This window comes from Phasianus colchicus, chromosome Z, assembly GCF_987193195.1.
Source record: "Phasianus colchicus chromosome Z, bPhaCol1.hap1.1, whole genome shotgun sequence".
Classification (NCBI taxonomy): Eukaryota; Metazoa; Chordata; class Aves; order Galliformes; family Phasianidae; genus Phasianus; species Phasianus colchicus.
The window spans coordinates 69,566,947-69,585,301 of record NC_143476.1 but is presented as its reverse complement, the minus strand read 5'-3'; the positions used below and the strand labels follow the sequence as shown (position 1 = coordinate 69,585,301).

Genomic DNA, 18,355 nt, shown 5'->3' with positions numbered 1-18,355 from the left:
TACAGGATTCATCTGAGTTTTACAGAGAACACTTATAGTTAATTACACTGCTCTATCCTGAAAGATAAAAACGCTACACAAAACATTACAGCATTAGGCCCACATGGGCTCTCTGTGCTGCACGTGGTCTGCTTGCTGTCACCGCCTTCCTGCAACAGGAAGGGAAAACCTGCAGAACAGAAGGCAGCAGCAAGTACTGCTGAGAAAAGCTTCTTAAAAAAAATAAATCAGAAAAAGAGCTCTGGCAAACTCATTCCATGTTTTTAAGTCTCTCCCTCCCCACAGCCCTTCTGCTGAGTGCTGACTGCTGGAGCAGTAATAAACCCCACACATCCATGACCTCTGTGAGACAGGTGTTGTTTGTTAAGTGTGAGGTGGATTGGGGCCCAGTGGTATTTATTTACAACATACATTTCCATCTGACACATAAGATAAAAAAAGCCAGTTCTGCCCAGCTCCTACCTCCCCTGTGTGTTGTGCAGACATTCGGGCCTCACAGTGACTACCACTGCTGTGGAAGTGCATCAAGAACCATACACTGATTTGTAGATCTGATGTATGCACTAGACCTACTTCCAGCCCACAGGAATACCCTTACAAGTGACTGAAAAGCAGCCTCTTATCTGCTCCCTCTGATACCAAGGCAGACACTGCTGATGGCAACAAACACCCCTAAGCAAGGCGCTGCGCTGCAGAGCAGGATGCAGGTTGGAACCTCTACGATCATCTTGCCCAACCGCCCATCTTCCACACATGCTGCCCACTAATCCCTGTCCCTAGGTACTACTTTGGCCCGTTCTCAAACACCTGCAGGGACAGCGACTGCACCAGCTGCCTGGGCTGCCCATGCAAATGCACCATCACTCTGAGAAGAAATTCTTCCTAATACCGAACCTGAACCCGCCCTGCTGCGATGTGAGGCCATTCAAATTACATCTTGCCTGTACCAAAAAAAAACGCAAGAAGTGAAGTCAGATGTTTCCAACCCTGCTGCCTCTCTCCATCACCACCACTCCCCACCACTCCCCCCCTTGCCTTTCTACACGTAGCACAGCTGGAGGCTACTCTGCCTCCACACAGTGGCATTGCCCCTGGTGAGCTCTGAGGTGCAGGAGTGTAACAATGGATCTGAACAATCTGTGTTTCTGAGTTTAAACAGCTGCTCATTTCGTAAAGACTTTTTGTCTTTTCATTAAGTGATGGTAACTAGTTTTCTGTTTGCACTTAAGCTCAATTACCCTGCACTACTGAAGAGCAAGATTCTCCCACAATACCTGATTTATTTATGCAGCAATTTACAAGGATACTGTATCAGTACAATTATTCCCTGCAGCAGTTCAGCTCAGGCATCACTATCTGCCATTAGTGGTGGTTGGGCAGTTTGAGGAACTGAAAGAGTAGCAACAGAAACTTAACAATGGATGAACATTTTTTTGAAGGAACCAAACTGCACTATTTTTATTTTTATTTTTTCAACATTGCTGTGGACTCAAATGAAACAGTGGTCAAATAAATATCCTTTAATAAAGAAAAAAGGAATCATTTTTAAGCACCAAAACTGTGAGTATGATGTTACATCGCATGTACAAGAAGGTGAGTTCAGTACTTTGTGTACAGGTTGAAACTTCTGAGTCATGATACTAAAAACATGAAATACACAGCAATAAACTCGCATGGCAGGGAAACTGCACTAAAGAAAAAGAGAGCAAAAGGCAGACAGTTACAGTTTTTTTAGTTTTTAGGTATTGCTGGAAATGTTTGCTTAGTTTACCTTTTTTATTTTAGGAGATACTTGTTGCCTAATACTTTATAGCCTTGAGCATTTTTAGGTATAGCAAATCTGCAGAGTTGTTTACAATAAAATACGCATTTAATATGTCGTCTTTGAATACAACAGTGTTAAAGGACTTCCTTACTGCCAAGCACTAGTGTTCGATTCTACCAGTAATATTGCACAAAGCTAGTGAATGGCAAACTGGTTTTGATTATTTCTCATTTATTCAACAGATTTTAAAAAAAGAAGTTAACGTCATTAACCTTTACTGATGTCATTCATGCGAGACAATCTGCAGTCATCTGAATTCCTTTAATCTCATGATGATGTATCTGTAAATACATAAGACTAAATCCAACACATACAGCAAGCACAGTAACACACTGGAAGATGTTGAGTGAGTGTCCCTGATCCCCAACACCTGTTCCGCAATTCAGAAATCAAAAGTGCTCCTGAAAGGATCTGGAAGTCAAAGCCACCTAAGGCAGAACAGTACGGAACAGGTAACAAGTCTCTGCAGTGACAACGCTGCAGAGTTAGGGCTGCACTCACCAAAAGGCAATCGTCCCTCTGACTCTTTCCAAATGCTGGTTAACAGCTTCAGATACTGGCTTTAAATAATACTCTACAGTCATCTAGAATTCAGCAGAGTAAAATTCATTGCCTGGTCATTTCCATGTTAGAGGTACATCAGGGTATTCACATTTGAATGGAAAGACCTTTTCTGTCAAATGCTGAAGCTTGGGGCCACAGAAGGTGGACCTCCATCACAATAAAGTACATAAATGTCACAGTCAGAGCTGGGTTTGGGTTAACAGTTAAACTGAATGGGAAGTGCAAAGAAACGTATATACAACAGCCCCCCCCCAGAAATACACCGGCATGCCCACCCACCCTCAGCCCTGCTAAAAATCCTAATTTTAAGTACATGTATTAGGCAGAATTAAATATAAACTCATTTTATAGGAAAATTTTAAATTACAGTATATTTATAGGTTAAAAAGAGCCACTGCTGGGCTTCTTACAGCACTGGCAGCAGTGTGTCAATGTGCTTACTACACTGAAGAGCAATTTGCAGTCAAGTTTGGAACAACCTCCTGTCTGTCAGCCCCGCAGCACTGAAATCACAGTGCGCTCTCCCAGTAAGGTGCTCCGTTTGCTCCTTAGCAATAAGCTTCACTTGTTCTTAATGTTAATTCTGTAGTGCTAAACATAACAGTATACTGTCCATGCTTATGGAATCATTACCAGAAATATACACAGGTAAGTTAATTACATAAGCATTACAATGAAAATAAAATCTGATTACACATGTGAACAAAGTTGATTTACAAATTACACCCTTGAAATTCAGTGCAACAAACAAGGGAGGGGAACATTGACCAATGACAGTTTCTGCTTCCTCCTCTCAGTAAGTTGCATTTCAACAACACATCTGTCATTACTTAATATTAGACATTACAGAATATAGTGCTTATATATCAAAATGATTCTTTACAAATAACATAGTGAAGTATGTTGAGTTCTATCCCCAATGCAGCCACAAAAAAACCACAATATATAATAATACTAAGTTATTTTACAGATGCCTGGTTTACGACGCAGACTGTCAGATATTTTAGAAAACCTTAAAAATGATGCTTAAGGAAAATAACTGTTACGTGAAAAGAAAGTGAACGTGCCAAGAATATTGGTCATTTTTAAAGGATCTGGAACATCTGTGAATGAGAGGATGAAATTCATGTTGATGCACATACAGTTTCTGATCAAAGCCTTTCTATTTGTCTGATGTTTTGGTTACCTACAAGTTTCGTTTTTTATTTCTTGTTCACACTCATAGATGTTTCAGTCCTCAGATAAGCATTTGCACAATAAACATACCTCCAACTCCTTACCACGATGGATCAGTCATACCATAAAAAACAGTTTTAACCAGAACTACAAAAGCAAGTTCCTAAAGATGGAAAAAGCACAAGAGCTGACAGACTGCTTAAGATAAACAACAAGCAACAGATGGATGCAACCACCACAGTGAAGTCCAGCCAGAAAGGAAAAATATCAGTGATACATAGAAAGGCCTTTTTCTTGCATACGCCTAAATGATTTTCCTGTAGTGATGCTTGCTATGGTTTCTCAAGGACCAACACATTCATTAGAGCTTTTATCAGCTATGGAGGAGCCAAATCTGCAGGATTGTCAGAAGTTCTGTAAGGTTCTTGTGGCCACGCTCTCCCCATTTGCTGCTCCCATCCCCACTGCAAACTATCATGTTGCAGAGAAGGATGGGAAGATTGATGCATTAGTCTGCACACTACATAGACACAATTTCTGTATCACAGTGGGGATGTGAAATAGCGACATCTAGTGTCTTGTTTAAGATTAAAACCTAGGATATGGTGGTTTTTTGTTTTTTTGGTTTTTTTTTTTTGGTTTTTTTTTTTTTTTTTTTTTTTTTTAGCAGTATGTGGAGGAAAATACCATTTTCATTCCATCTGGAAGATGGCAGTTCTGAACTGATATAAGCTGCTATGCTCAGCACAACAACTACTCTTTGTGTGCACATAAAACACTTGCTCCCATGAGATATCCATTTCTATAAACTAAGCTATTACAGGAGATCTAAGATTTCAACTAAATATAAACCAGATTAAGGACAGTAATTTTTCTCAATCATGCACACATTCAAGGCAAAGTTGACAGACCACATGGCAAATAAATCTGAAAGCTGCAGTAAAGCATTGAGCTATCTATATTTATCACAACACAACCATAAACTGTAGACACAAACACTGTGCAAAGGGACCATTGCGCCTATATTTTAGAATTATGGTATGTTCTCTTGACCTCAAATTTTGCTAGAGTCCCATATGCATACTGTAAGGGATGAAAACGTAGGCTGGAAAACAGGAAAAACTGGCATAGTTGCTCAATCACCACTATTTATACAGCACTAAGATTCAGACAAACTGTATAATCTGAATTACCATTCTACAACAAATTCTGCTTTATGCGGTGGCCAAAAATTTATTTAACTCAGTTTCAAAGTGTGGTGTGACTGGAAGTGATGACAAACGCAGAGCAAAAATACACCACTTACAGTACAGGCAACGTCCAATGGTTATGATAAACTCTGAAATCACCGTTATTGCTGCATGAGCATGTTTGCTTACAACCACATCATTAACTGAGTTCAGAAAAGCAGTTTAAGAAAAAATATGCCTAGTAGCTTTTGGTTCTTGGAAAGTCAGTATCAAGTCTGCCATAGAACTGATCTCAGGAGAAAAGCATATACACCTGACAACTAATACATACAGCAAAAATCAATACAGCTCTGAAATAACGCTACTCATGGGTGCTTTAAGAATGAGCGTTCACTTACCATAAATAAGGCAACAAGGTTAAGAAAATGCCTTGTCAATAGCAAGGGTACTTGGACATCCTTCTGAGATGTCCAATCGAACTTTAATTTCAGGACAGCCAAAACAGAACAGCTGAATGGTCTGACCTCTCAGGTTCCTGCACATAACCTGTTACTAAGGAGAGCGCTTCTGTTCCTAATTACAAAAGTAAATAGCAAGACATGCAACCTCCTGTCAGGAACGCTGACGCAGCACGTGTTCTGTTGTATGACAGCAGCAAAGCCTAACTCCACTCTAAAAAAACACTATCCCCATAATAGTTTTTCACAAGAGGAATGGTGAATGGAACATACTACACAAGGACACAGACCGCGTACTTCTCAACGCAGAGTATGTCACATCAATAAACATAAAATGCTGGTGAGAATTTAGCTTTCTTAACATTTTAACAGACTGAATGTAATATCACATGGATTGCGATATTACACTCTGGATGTTCCAAGACTCTCTCTCCTGACACCTCTTACCCTTAGTGATACATGTTCTCAGTGCAGCTGTCTGCAGCCATCAGCCACAAAGCTTAGGATTAATTCTAAGCATTCACCGCAGAGGAAGTTGTAACTTTTTTCCTTTTAAAACAAAATGTCATGAACAAAAGGAAATCATCTTTTTTTTTTTTCAGCCAGCAGGCCTTTGGGTATAAAATACAAATGCTTCTGCAGCCACTGAAAAGAATAACAACAAAAAAGCAAAAGAAGTATATTTTCAAAACTGAAGTGTCAAGTACACTTAAGTGCTTTGATCTTTTTAAAAGAAGGCTGCCTACAGTATTCAAACAAAGCCTTTAAAGCCAAACAGAAAAATAATTGTAAGTATGAAATTACAAAATATTGCTTCTTACAACAAATGATAAAGTATACTTGGTTTAACACAGCTGAATATTATTTTAAAAAATCATGAAAATGTCTATGTTAGAAAAGTTTAAGATTACAAATGACCTTCTAGAAAGGCGCTGCCAGTATGTCTTGCTATAAATGCACCTTGCTGGAAACACATTCTTAAATACGTACTGAAGTCAGCTCCTATTTCTCATTATGCTGTAGTCACTTGCTGCTTTTCATACTGACATACACTTCTTCAAACTAAGAAGAAAAAAGTAAAAGTTGCACATTACTGAATTTCAGCTACTGCGGTGCAACAAGGAATTCTGCTCTTTCTGTAATATCACTGCTAGCTTTCCTGCAAGGACCTACTTAACTGGTTTTCAAGCAGATGATATATTCAGTGCTGTGAAGGGTAGATTTTATACCTGTTTTGTTGTTTCAGCCAGATCACTAGTTCCTTTTACAGCAAGTATTCTCCAGCTCAAAATGCTCTCTCCACTTAACTGGCCACACACTACTAACACAAATATGAAAAGTGCTGAAGAGTCAGGCATTCTTGATTATATAAAATGCATGTCAAAACAACTTAGCTTTCTACTCAAACCAAAATTCTTAGAACAATTAATGAAAAAAGTGACCTGAAAAATCTACATTTCAAGCCATTTTTTTTCCAGATGCTGAATCATTTGCCCAAAGAAAGACTATTTCTTTGTGAAAGAAAGCCGCCTGTGGAACTGATGGTCAAAACTGCTGGCTCTGAATTTTCAAAATGAAGAGGAATAGTGGTCTTCAACTGGGGTTTCTTTTCTCACTTCAGGGGCTGTATATCACCTGTTTGGGAAAAAAAAAAAGGAACATCTGAAAAGCTAAAGAGCTTTACAAGTCCTCTTTTATCAACATATTAGGCAAGTCCAACATGCAAATCTGTGTCTAGAAAAAGCTCCGATTCTCTGCTTCCAGTGCAAGACTGTTCCCAAGCTAATGACACCTTTACACACAGTATGAGCAAGTCTCCTTTTCCTTCTGGTATTTTTGCATTGAACACTGATCTGAGCTTGGAGAAGCCCTGGATTAAAAGGCTGTAGAGAACAGAAGATGACTTCTTTATCCAGTTACTCTGTCCATCACTCCCAGAAACTCACACTTGGCAGCTGCTTACAGTACTCTGAATGTACTATTGCCATCTTTGTGTACCATAAAAGATTGGGATACCTCTGATAAACAAAAATCTTCTTCTGTTTTTTACCCACACAGAATCCATTGCATCTTTATGCTGCTTGTTCAGCTGTACCTCAGATACATGGAATGCCTCAGCATTACTGTACATGGCTTAGAGTGAGGTGTGGAAGAAACTGCTCTTAAAAAAAGGGAATCATAATTTTAGACAAAAGTTAACTCACACAGTAGCTAATAGAAGATATGACTAGGTCTCCTGCAGAAATTAATTACGATTGTCTTCAAACATCAATAATTAAGAAAGTTACTTTAGTGTACATTAATATTTTTTCATCTACTATGCATATTCTAAGACACTTTTTGGCATTTGAGAAACATATATATTTAGCTTCTATTCTTAAGGCAAATAATCACATTACATTTAGTCTATAAGAATGCATGCATACTAAAGAAAATTAGAAACCCAACTGCCAGAATTCTTTTATATAACTGTTTTGAACCTAAAATTCCTATGCAACTGTTTTTGGATATGCAGATCTTACGGATAAAAATCAGTATATCAATTCTTTTTTAATAAAGCATAGTATCAAGCTGATATCTGTAATAACTTACGGTAGTAAAAACAAAATACTGTTCTTCAAGTTCTTTTTCTTCTCTACTACTCTTCCGTAACTAGGCTATATGTTCAAGCACTCATCTGTGGGAAGATTATTTATTCTGCTGAATTTCAACACAACTTTGTTTCAGTCTTTCTGTTCTAGCAGATTATTTCACATGCTTTGATAGCATGGGCCAGTTTTTCATTTCTGATCTGTTAGCTAGTTTGCATAACCATTCTTCAATGAAATCTGTCCAAGTCTCATCTCAAGAGAAAAGAATTGTTTTCTTAATAGAGTAAGACACTAGTAAGAGAAAGCAGGTTCTGGATGGGTGAAAAACTCCAAGTAGTACACACTCAGAACTCCAACGCTGCACCCTGCTTTAGGTCCAACTGATTTCACAGGATCTCAGTGTTTGTCTGAAGTGCATCCTTAAAATGGGAAATGGCCATAACTACAAACTGACAGGAAACTTCAGTTCAGTACTGCTTTAAAAGGCGATTTGGTGCACTACAGGTACAGCATAGCAGTGATTTTCAATCAACGCTCTGAAATGCATCTAAAGGACTGTAAAAGGTAACCAGAAAAATGTTACTTTATATAGTACAGCAATGTACTTGTAAGACTTCTGTGTCTTGCAATGGAAAGTTTTTAGGGAGTTCAGCAATTGGATTAAGAACATTCAAAGTTACTTCTGGATTCATACATGCATAAATCCAGAAGTGACTTCAAATATATCTATCTATTTATCTATAAATGCTCTTTAGTGTTAAATAATACTCTTGCTAACTGATCTAGGAAACAAAGAAAATAATTGCACTGAGAAAACCAAGCCAATTCCAAGGCAAGCCTTTTCTTACACCTATGACTTGCTTTCTAATGGTCTGCGATAGTGGGAGTTTTCAGAATGCAAAATAATACAGAATATTCCGTTTCATCAAGAGTTTATTATACTTGTTCACAGAATGACAGAATGGCTCGGGTTGGAAGGGACCTCAAGGATCACGAATCTCCAACCCTCCTGCCACAAGCAGGGCCACCAACCCCCGTATCTAATACTAGACCAGGTTGCCCAGGGCCCCATCCAATCTGGCCTCAAACAGCTCCAGAGATGGGGCATCCACAACATCTCTGGTCAGCCTGTGTCAGCACCTCACCACTCTCATAGTAAAGAACTTCTCCCTGACATCTTCCATGAGGAAATAAATGCAAAATTTACTTTCCTTTCTAAAAGTTTTAAATATAGTTATTTGAAAATAGCATATCAATGTACAATTCAGCAGATGATACACTACACCACCAACACACTTTAAACAGCTATAACACTTTACTGTAGCTGGAGAGTGACAACTGATAAAAACTAACCAGCATAGAACTGCTTGATGAAAAGCATCAAAAAAGGTTATCCTTTACCTACTGTTAGCTGTATTGCAAGGGTAATAAATGTTTACCTTCTATACTCTTGAAATAGCCTTTGATTTTTAAACAGATTTATAATTTTTGTTCAGAGATTGCCATCTCTCTTCTCTCCAGATTTTAAATATTCACAAATAAATTTAGGGGGACCTTTTATTCAGACTTACACTCAACCACGTCAGTAACAGAAAGAAACCACCACAGAAGAACAGCGTTGTATGCTGCTGTTGTAATCAAAAATTAAGGCTAACACATCCTTTATTTTAGAATCTATAACCAATCTGTTTAGTTCCAACTTCATCTGCTGAAGCCTAACATAAGTACTATCAGGCACTGCAGCTTCGTATTAAGTTAGTTCACGGGATTTCTGTAAGGAGCAGAAATTATACTATATATAATATATATATATATATATATATATATATATATATATGTAGTGTGTATATATATATATGTATATATATGTATGTATATCTATACATACACACATTAAATTTACTGCTTATAGTCTAGAAATTCAGAGTGATCACAGATTGAAACCAAGCTATCAAAGAGTCAGTCGGGGTAGCCAATGAGATTTCGATGTGCTCAGCAGTCAGATCTACAATCCTTGACTTGGAGCTATTCAGTCGGAAGTGGTAAACCCTACATTTTTTTTACAAGGCCAAAAGTAATTAGAAAATAATAGCATATATCCAAGAGTGATTGTGCTGCTTTTGCTTTACTACTTAAAAGCTTTTTAAGCTTTTAAAGCTGCAAACAGTCCCTTCAAATTTCCTAAATGAAACAAAGATTTTTATAGCAGCTGTCCTGTCACTATTCAGTAAAAGTATTCAAACAATAACAGATTAAGATGATGTCTTAAAAAACTTTTACTTAATAGAACCCCTAATTTGTTTCAAAAAGTCAGTGATACTAAATTTCTGTGTGCATATTTTATCACACTGGACATCACGCAGTTTAGTCACTTTCATACTATGTATCCTACAATGCATGACCTGAGGCTTAGCAGCTGTTGTTATAAAGAAGTGTTGAAGAAATATATGGGTATTTTAAATGAATTTAATTACAGGTTAATTTTCCCAGTCTGTGCAAGGCAAACTCTCCTCTTCATCCTCTGACTCAGGTGATGCTTCTTTAATTCGTCGTAACGCTTCATGGATGCTCCTTGTCAGAGGGTCAGTATCGGGCAGAATTGTAAAGGATTCTCTCAGCACATCTTTCTGCACTTTCTTCAGTTTCACCCCTTTCCTGATCTGCGCCAAGATGTTATTGCTATCATCTTCATCAGGAAAAGGAGGGAGACTCCTCTGCTCCACTTTTCTTAAGTGAAAGCTCCCACGCTTCAAAGAAGCCAGCACTTCATCCATCGGGGAACTCACTGCAGTAAAATCAAAATACCTTCAGTACCATTTTTACTGAATTTATTCAGCAGCTATTTACATTTCCTACACAGTCAAAAGTAGCCACATGCAATTAATGTAATAATCCCATGGTATAACTATAAAGGAGACTGCAGTTTCAATTTCATCATTCTGCAGCTCTATTTTTGTATTAGCTTCCAAATTTATCTTCCCTACTACTAGGTCAAAACTAGATTATACAAACAATCATAACTTCTGAAATGAACGAATTTTGTAATAGATAAGTAGAAAAACTTATTGAAGATTGCTTTCCTATTACAAGTCAGGAAAATCAAAATATCTGCAATGAGTAAGACATAATGAAAGTGTGCATTACTTTATATTTCTTGACTTGGAAACTTATGTAGTGAACAGGTGCTGGATTGTTCAGCACAGGAATGCATGCCCAAAGGAAAATCTACATTTTCTGCACTTACATTCTGTGGTCAGTTTTACCTACTGTTTAAGTACTAATGCATGCCAGTGAGGGAAGCAGTACAGCCACAGGGTGTATTTCCCTCCTCCTTTGGATTACAAATGTAAAAGCACCTAGTTGCAATGTGCCTTGTACAATGTGCAATGTACAAATTACTTTCTTTTATAATTAAGAGTATACACTTTATCACACATCCTTTCTTTATGATCAATCTGAAGCTAGTTCTCTGCAGAAATAAAAATTGGGCTTTGGCTCTTGTAAGAGCTACAGGTAAGATTTCTATGTCAGGGAATGTGATACAATAAACAGTACAAACTAGTTAGCAAACACTAGCACATATCAATCAACAGACGAATATCCAGCTCTCTTTTCTTTCTAAAACCTCCTTTGTATTTACGAGTGGACCTTGCCCAGATGACTAATGGCTCAGACAACTGTAACAGACGTGAGGAAAAGACAGAAGATAAAGGATTGCACATAAAGGAGAAAGCAAAGACTGTCAGGCACTCATCTGTTGTAAGCTGACATCACTGAAGCTGCATAAAGATTCGGAACATCTTTCTTTTGAAATCCACAGAGCAGCAGATAGTGTACAACTGCTAGCATTCATGATACTCTTAAGAGTATTTGATTTTCTGTTTGTCATTTTATGATGTATATCAAGTTGCACTTACAATATATGTTTTATATAAATGGAAACAAAGCAGGTACCAGAAAACAGATAAAAATGGAGCACAGAAGCATCAGTATTTATAATGAACTTAAGACACTGTACTTATGACTTGCAAGACTCGTAAGAGCTTAAGAATTCTGTAACTATTCAGCTGTTTCAAGATATTTCAATCCTTTAAGGAGCACTAAAGAGAAACACTCTGGTTTCTGTCTGATAGGCAAAAACAGCTCAAATTCTATATGCATGAGGAAATACGTCAACTGAGGGATATTTCCTGCAGTTGCAACTGACATACACAAATAGAATTTCTAATGAAACGTCATGCTACAATACCGCAAGTCAAGGCCCACCTCAGGTACTTTTCCTCAACAACATTCAGTACAACAGTTCAGTGCTTTTGAAAATTCTATATCCAATTTTCATAAAAAGACTCCACTCTAATATAGCACATTTTATCTAAAAAATGTTCTGTTCAAATGTCGCTGCCACTTCCCCATTTTATATACAATATAAAGTTAAAAGCAGATAGCAGTCACTCAGTGAAGTTATAACAAATCTACCAACTCAGCCCTGTGTCTTACTTACTTACCAATGAAATCTCTAATGAAGTCACATGCTTGGTTGATTTATTATAAATTCAATTCTCAATTGTAGTTAGATATGTATATTCTTACTTGATTCTCAAGGTGTTTTAAGGAGTTGTGCATTTTTCTATGAAATTTCAAGAAACCTTGAAGAAAACATTCTCAAGGTTTCCTATGTCCCAAGACATTACTTGTTTTATTAGGTCTTAAATTATGTCAAATTCTGTTTTGAAAAAAAAAAAACAAAACAAACATTGCACCCTCAGGTGAAGCTAGCTGTAAGCAAGATAAAAAAGGTTCTTTAAGGCAACTTTTAGCTACATTTCTAGCTGATTTGATATGGTGTATCATATAATCAGTTTCACAAGTTGTTTTCTGTTTAATTGAACATATATATAGTATGCTGTCATAAGGATCCTACAATTTGTTTGCCAACAGTTGCCAACATTCTTTAAGTCATTAATGATTATACCTAAATCACAGCGTAGACTTCTCTATATATTCCTCTGCTCAATATGGCAAAGGAATAGATGTACATTGCAGTTAAATGCAGAAGAATGCAAACATTACCTCTCCTTCTCTGTAAACCCTCTAGATCACCTGTCTTCTTAAGCTTCTTCTTGGCACTGACTAGTTGACTGCTGTCAAACAGATATGCTGTTGGGACACTGGAAGAGTGCTGGACTCCCTTCTCTTCACTCTGACGTTTCACAAAGCTGCCGCTTTTCTCCAAGGATTTGGTGGTATCTTCCTTGGAGGGCAGAGGTGGAGGTGGAGGCAGAGGTGGTGGAGGCAAAGGGGGTGGAAGTGGTACTACACTAACAGTCTCTGTTTGTAGCTCAGTATTGATGAATGGAGGAGGACTAACTTGAGGCAGTTCAGATGTAACACTGCTAGGAGGTAACGCGATATCCTGAAGTTGTTCTAAGCTCGTGGATTCCTGCACTTGCAAAGGCTGAACTGCATTTTCCAATTCCACCTCTTCACTTTTCTCTTGGATTTGTATGGTTGCTGGCAAAGATTGAGGCTGATCTACAGAGGGCGCTGAGCTGGCTGCACATTTTCTTCTTGCATGAGCCAGTCGTAGTCTGGTTGATTTAAGTATTACTTGGCCAGGGTACCGCTGGAGTATAAAAGTTGATTACAATTAGGTAAGTATATGTAGAAGACTATTTTAGATACTGAATACTTGTCATGAGAGCTTGCTTTTCCAACCAGTAGAATTCATCTATTGTTTTCATGCATTTTATTCTACACATAAAACCGAAGCAAATATATCCTCACCTTTACATATATAAAATCCATTTTTCTAATTTCAATTCTTAGTTAAGCCAGAAGTTAACCATAACTGGTCTAGGGATACACAAGTTAAGATTAGGATTTCACTAATAAACAGTACATTCAAAAGTTTTTTTTTTTCCTGAAAATTGATAATTCCTTCTTGCTTCTCTTCTCTGAAGCTGGTTAAAGCTCTTCCCACAACAAAGTCCTCTCCAGCCTAAAACACTGACTTTAGATGTGAATTATACCATTCAAAAAGTTACCTCTAATAGATATCAAACATTTTGAAGATTCCCAGTGTTTTAAAATTTAGTTCCTGAATTTATTTCCTCAATATGTCGTTTCAAATTTGATTCATCCATGGACATTTTTACACAAAAGTAAAAACTGATTCTGAAAGCAAGGTGTAAAACATTTTTTAAAAATTGTGACATTGTGTCAGTTCATTATGAAGTGCTGGTTAACATAAGTAAATTTGCTTTAATTCACAGAATGTATATAATTAAAAAGCCTTGCAAAAAACAAGGATATAAAGAGCATACTGCAGAGGAAGACAGCTTTCCAATAAATAAATTTCTCATGTCTATCTTACAGTCTTCACCAAATAATACAATCTCTATTTTAATGCACCTTAATCCCTCTCCTTGTTCTCTAACTGTTATGCAATATTGTATTGATTTCATGACACTAACATCGTAACGGAAAGGGACAAGTATTGATAGATGTTCTGAAGTCAGTGGTGGTGCAGCTTTATCAGATGGCAATGCTCCTTGCAAGAAATACCATTTGGATTATATTTCTAAAGAAGTCCCTTAAATGCCTTGCCACAGTGTGTAGAGTAGGACAACAGAAGCTTATTATGGCACTGATAATATAACAATGAGAGAGATTTGCTACTACCAGTGCCATAATTCATGATAAATTTTCCAAAGAGTAATTAACTACATAGTAGAAGAAATTAACAAATAGTATAGTTTGGTCTGGGGAGGAGTGGAAATTTCTTCTGTCAAAAAAAAAAAAAAAGAAAAAGCATGAAAGTAGAACAAGTCTTCTTCTGTTACCTGTTTAAATGTGCGAAGTCTGTCCAGTGTTTTCTGTCGTTCCTGACTAACCCAGGAGCTCTTTCTTTCCTCTTCATCTTGTAGCTGATCTCGCTTCTGAGAACATACATGGAAACATTAATATTACATCTAAAGCTACATTTAACATCATAAGCATACTGCATTTAAATAACTCTTCTAATAACTGTAATTAATAATTTAATGTTCTATTTTTCAAATAAACACATTTGAGAAACTTTGCTATCCCCTCAAATAACAGAACAGATTTCCTATTTTGTAACTGTGATGAAATGCAAGGCTTGGTAAGAAGATTTCAGTGTGGAACTGGAACACTGGGACTGGAAATTTTTGACTTGAAAGATGATAAATAGCATATTTAGCAACAATTTAAACTAAAGTTTTGAATTTTATTATCTTGAAGTAGCATATTTAATCTAGCTTGATTTTCTATAATCTTTTTTTAAAAAGGTCTGAAGCTCTTCCTCACAGCTAAGACAGTAGTATTTTTTTTGTTTTGGGGATCTTAACTTAGGAGAAACACATTTGATTCCCTTCTATTAACTAGTTATCCACTTTCTTTCAGCTATTTATTCTTTGAAAAAAAACACTTTAGTCAAATTTATTAAAATTGGTACTCAGTATCAAATGGCAAAAGTCACTCTTAGATATCAGTACAGAATTTATCAGAAGAATGTGTCATAGAACAAATGACTACAAAGAAAAACCTCATAAGCAATAATGGCGGCCTTAATTCTTAAAAAACTTATGGCTTTTTTTTTATGTAACTAAAAAAAGCTGATACATATTGTTAAAAGTTATGATTACTGCCTTCATGAACTTTTATCCTTATTCAATCAACAAAAAAAACAGAGTTAGACAAGCTGCCATTTTCATTATTTAGCTAGTTGTCCTTTCCAAGAGCCAGCTCCTGTGTTTTCTAATGAGATCTGTATAGATAGATGCATCGGAGAGGAGTACATGCATAGTAAATGGTTAAAACAGGAGACAGAAAAAGAAGAAAGCAATAGAAGTAATTGAGTAAGGGGGAAAAGAAGTTATAAGAATACAAAGAAAAGATTATAGCAACATGAAAGAGTTTTACCACCATACCTACATTTTAAATATCCAAAGAGTGTGCGTGTGTCTGTGTAAAAACCTATTTTGCAACAATAGTGGATATTTCTCAGTCAGATTAAGGCATATCTTTATATAACATAAGTTAGTAAACCCATGGAATAAATAATAAAAAAGCCCTTAGTATTTAACAGACAAGAAAATTACAGAATCATAGATCCTTTTGAGTTGGAAGGGCTTTTAAAGGTCATCTAGTCCAAACCCCCTGCAATAAGCAGGATCACTTACAGCTACATCACATTGCTCAGAGCCCTATTCAGCCTGACCTCGAATGTCTCCAAGGACAGGGCTTCTACCACCTCTCTGGACAACATGCTCCAGTGTCTCACCATCCCTACTGTTACAAGTTTCTTCATACCCAATCTAAATCTCTCCTCTTTTAATTTAAAACTATTTCCACTTGACCTATCACAAAACGCACCACTAAAGAATCTGTCAACTGCTTTAGATGCCGAAATTCCACTATCAGGTCTCCCTGGAGCCTTCTCTTGTTTAGTCTGGAGAAGAGGATGCTCAGGGGAGACCTCCCTGCATTTTACAACTTCCTGAAGGGAGGTTGTGATGAAAAAGGGTCTGGCCTCTTCTCCCAGGCAAATAATAGGACCCGAGGAAATGGCCAGAAGTTGTACCAGAGGAGGTTTCGGTTGGACATTAGGAGAAACCTTTTCTCTCAGAGGGTGGTCAGGCACTGGAATGGCTGCCCAGGGAGGTGGTGGAGTCGCCATCCCTGGCAGTGTTCAAGAGGCGCCTGGATGAGGAGCTACAAGATATGGCTTAGTGCTTGTGGTACTAATAGGAATGGGAATGCGGTTGGACTAGACGATCTTGCAGGTCGTTTCCAACCTCGTGATTCTATGATTCTATGATTCTTCTCCAGGTTGATCAGCCCCAGGTCTCCTAGCTCATACTCACAGGGAGCTGTTCCATCCTTAAAATTGTTTTTTCTTCTGGACACACAATAGATTCATGCCTCTCCTGTAATGAGGACTCTCCACCTGGACTTGGTACTCAGGTGAGATCTCATTAGCGCAAAGTAGAGTAGCAGGATCACCTCCCTCAACCTGGTGACCAAGCTCATCAAGCCTTTTATTTTTAAGAGTGATAAATGGACTGTAATCAACATAGTAGAATTATTTGCTTTATTTTAAGAAATTTAAAAAATACATATTCTTCCAAGTTCCTGAAAGAGTATTCTGGTAAGCGTAGCCTTTTCATAATATAAATTATGCAGCTGACTTCCTGGATAAATGTATCAATCTTAAAAATGTAGAAGGATAACTGATAATCATTTTCAATAATCTAACTGACGCCTGAATTAAAAGGACTTAGATTTCAACACATCTTTGTCAGTGATCTTTATTAAATGTGGATATTACATCAGCATTAAAGACCTAGCCTATAGCTCGAACAGTCTTTAAAAAAGTCTGTACAGCACGACAGTTGGACTAGGTAGCTTATTCTGTGTTACAAGAATACACAGAGAAATGTCAAGCAAGATCCAGAACTATGTCGGAAATTCTGCATACAGCCTAACTCTAGCAGTAATCATTTAGACTGTGAATAAAGTATTAATGATTTTTTTTATTTGATTGGGTTCAGTTTCATCCTAACAGAGCTCTATGTTCTTCCTTACCAGCATAATATGAAATAGAAATCTGATTTGATATTCTACTAATGAATGTATAACAAGCAATGCAAGTTATCATCGAAATGCCTGCTGAAAAGCAGAAAGCTCAAACTTACTAGCTGAACATTGTGGTGCATTTTGTACTCCTCTTCACTCTGGTGACGCTGCTGGATCTTTTCATTATGCTTTGCAATACAAATCTCCTGTAGAGACACAAGATGATGTCTATAAAATGTGAATTTCAAATATCAACGTTCAGTTTATAATGTAATATTTAGCAAATGGCACTAAGAATTGGAAAAATAGAAATTACAAAGCCCATTTCAGACAATCAAATTAAAAAAGTTGATTTATCTTACGATCAAACCATAAAATGTAAACAAAATCAAGTGAAACAAAGCCAAACCTATTACTTTTAGCTGTCAAAAGAATACACAACTGCTGCTTGAAATGTACTCATTCTGTAGAAGAGACTTAATTGGTAAGAAATGCTGATCAGTTATATACTTCACAAAACTCTTATACAAATACATGGCATTGCACAAATGGGTAATAATTAACTTGTGAATAAATTGCTTATTTCTGTTTCTGGAATGAGGCAGCTTCCCATTTAGAAGTGTGAGTTCATCTTTACATAAACAACCTGAAACCACAAACATTAATAAAACTGATACAATTTTAGGTACATACAAACAGGTTTATTTATTACACCAAGTTGGTATCTACAATACATGGTTTAAAATCTACACAGAATCACAGAGGTTGGGAGGGGCCTCTGGAGTTCATTTAGTCTAATCCTCCTGGTAAACTAAGTTTGCTAAAGAAGGTTACACAGGAAAGTGACCAGGGGTTTGAACTATCTCCGGAGAATGAAACAGACCAATATGGGACACCAGGTAGTTGGGGTCTACTAGAGCTGCCTGACTAAGGGAGGCCTTCTTGTTACAA

At 37.1% G+C, this 18,355-nt stretch overlaps 1 protein-coding gene across 2 annotated transcripts in view; it reads right to left on the bottom strand.

Annotated features, from left to right (window-relative positions):
- Window positions 1–1,290: 1,290 nt before the first annotated feature.
- The window catches only part of JMY (junction mediating and regulatory protein, p53 cofactor), a 65,872-nt gene continuing 48,807 nt past the window's right edge, over window positions 1,291–18,355 (bottom strand). The window contains exons 7-11 of one of the 2 annotated variants that reach the window (XM_031610181.2): window positions 17,524–17,610; window positions 14,647–14,742; window positions 12,875–13,427; window positions 10,279–10,589; window positions 1,291–6,848 (exon numbers count right to left, since the gene is read on the bottom strand). In XM_031610181.2, the coding sequence (XP_031466041.2) occupies window positions 10,282–10,589; window positions 12,875–13,427; window positions 14,647–14,742; window positions 17,524–17,610 (1,044 nt within the window). In that variant the 3' untranslated portion in view covers window positions 1,291–6,848; window positions 10,279–10,281. Of the gene's footprint in view, window positions 6,849–10,256; window positions 10,590–12,874; window positions 13,428–14,646; window positions 14,743–17,523; window positions 17,611–18,355 lie in introns of those variants that run through there. The other variant, XM_090130636.1, reaches the window with a different exon arrangement.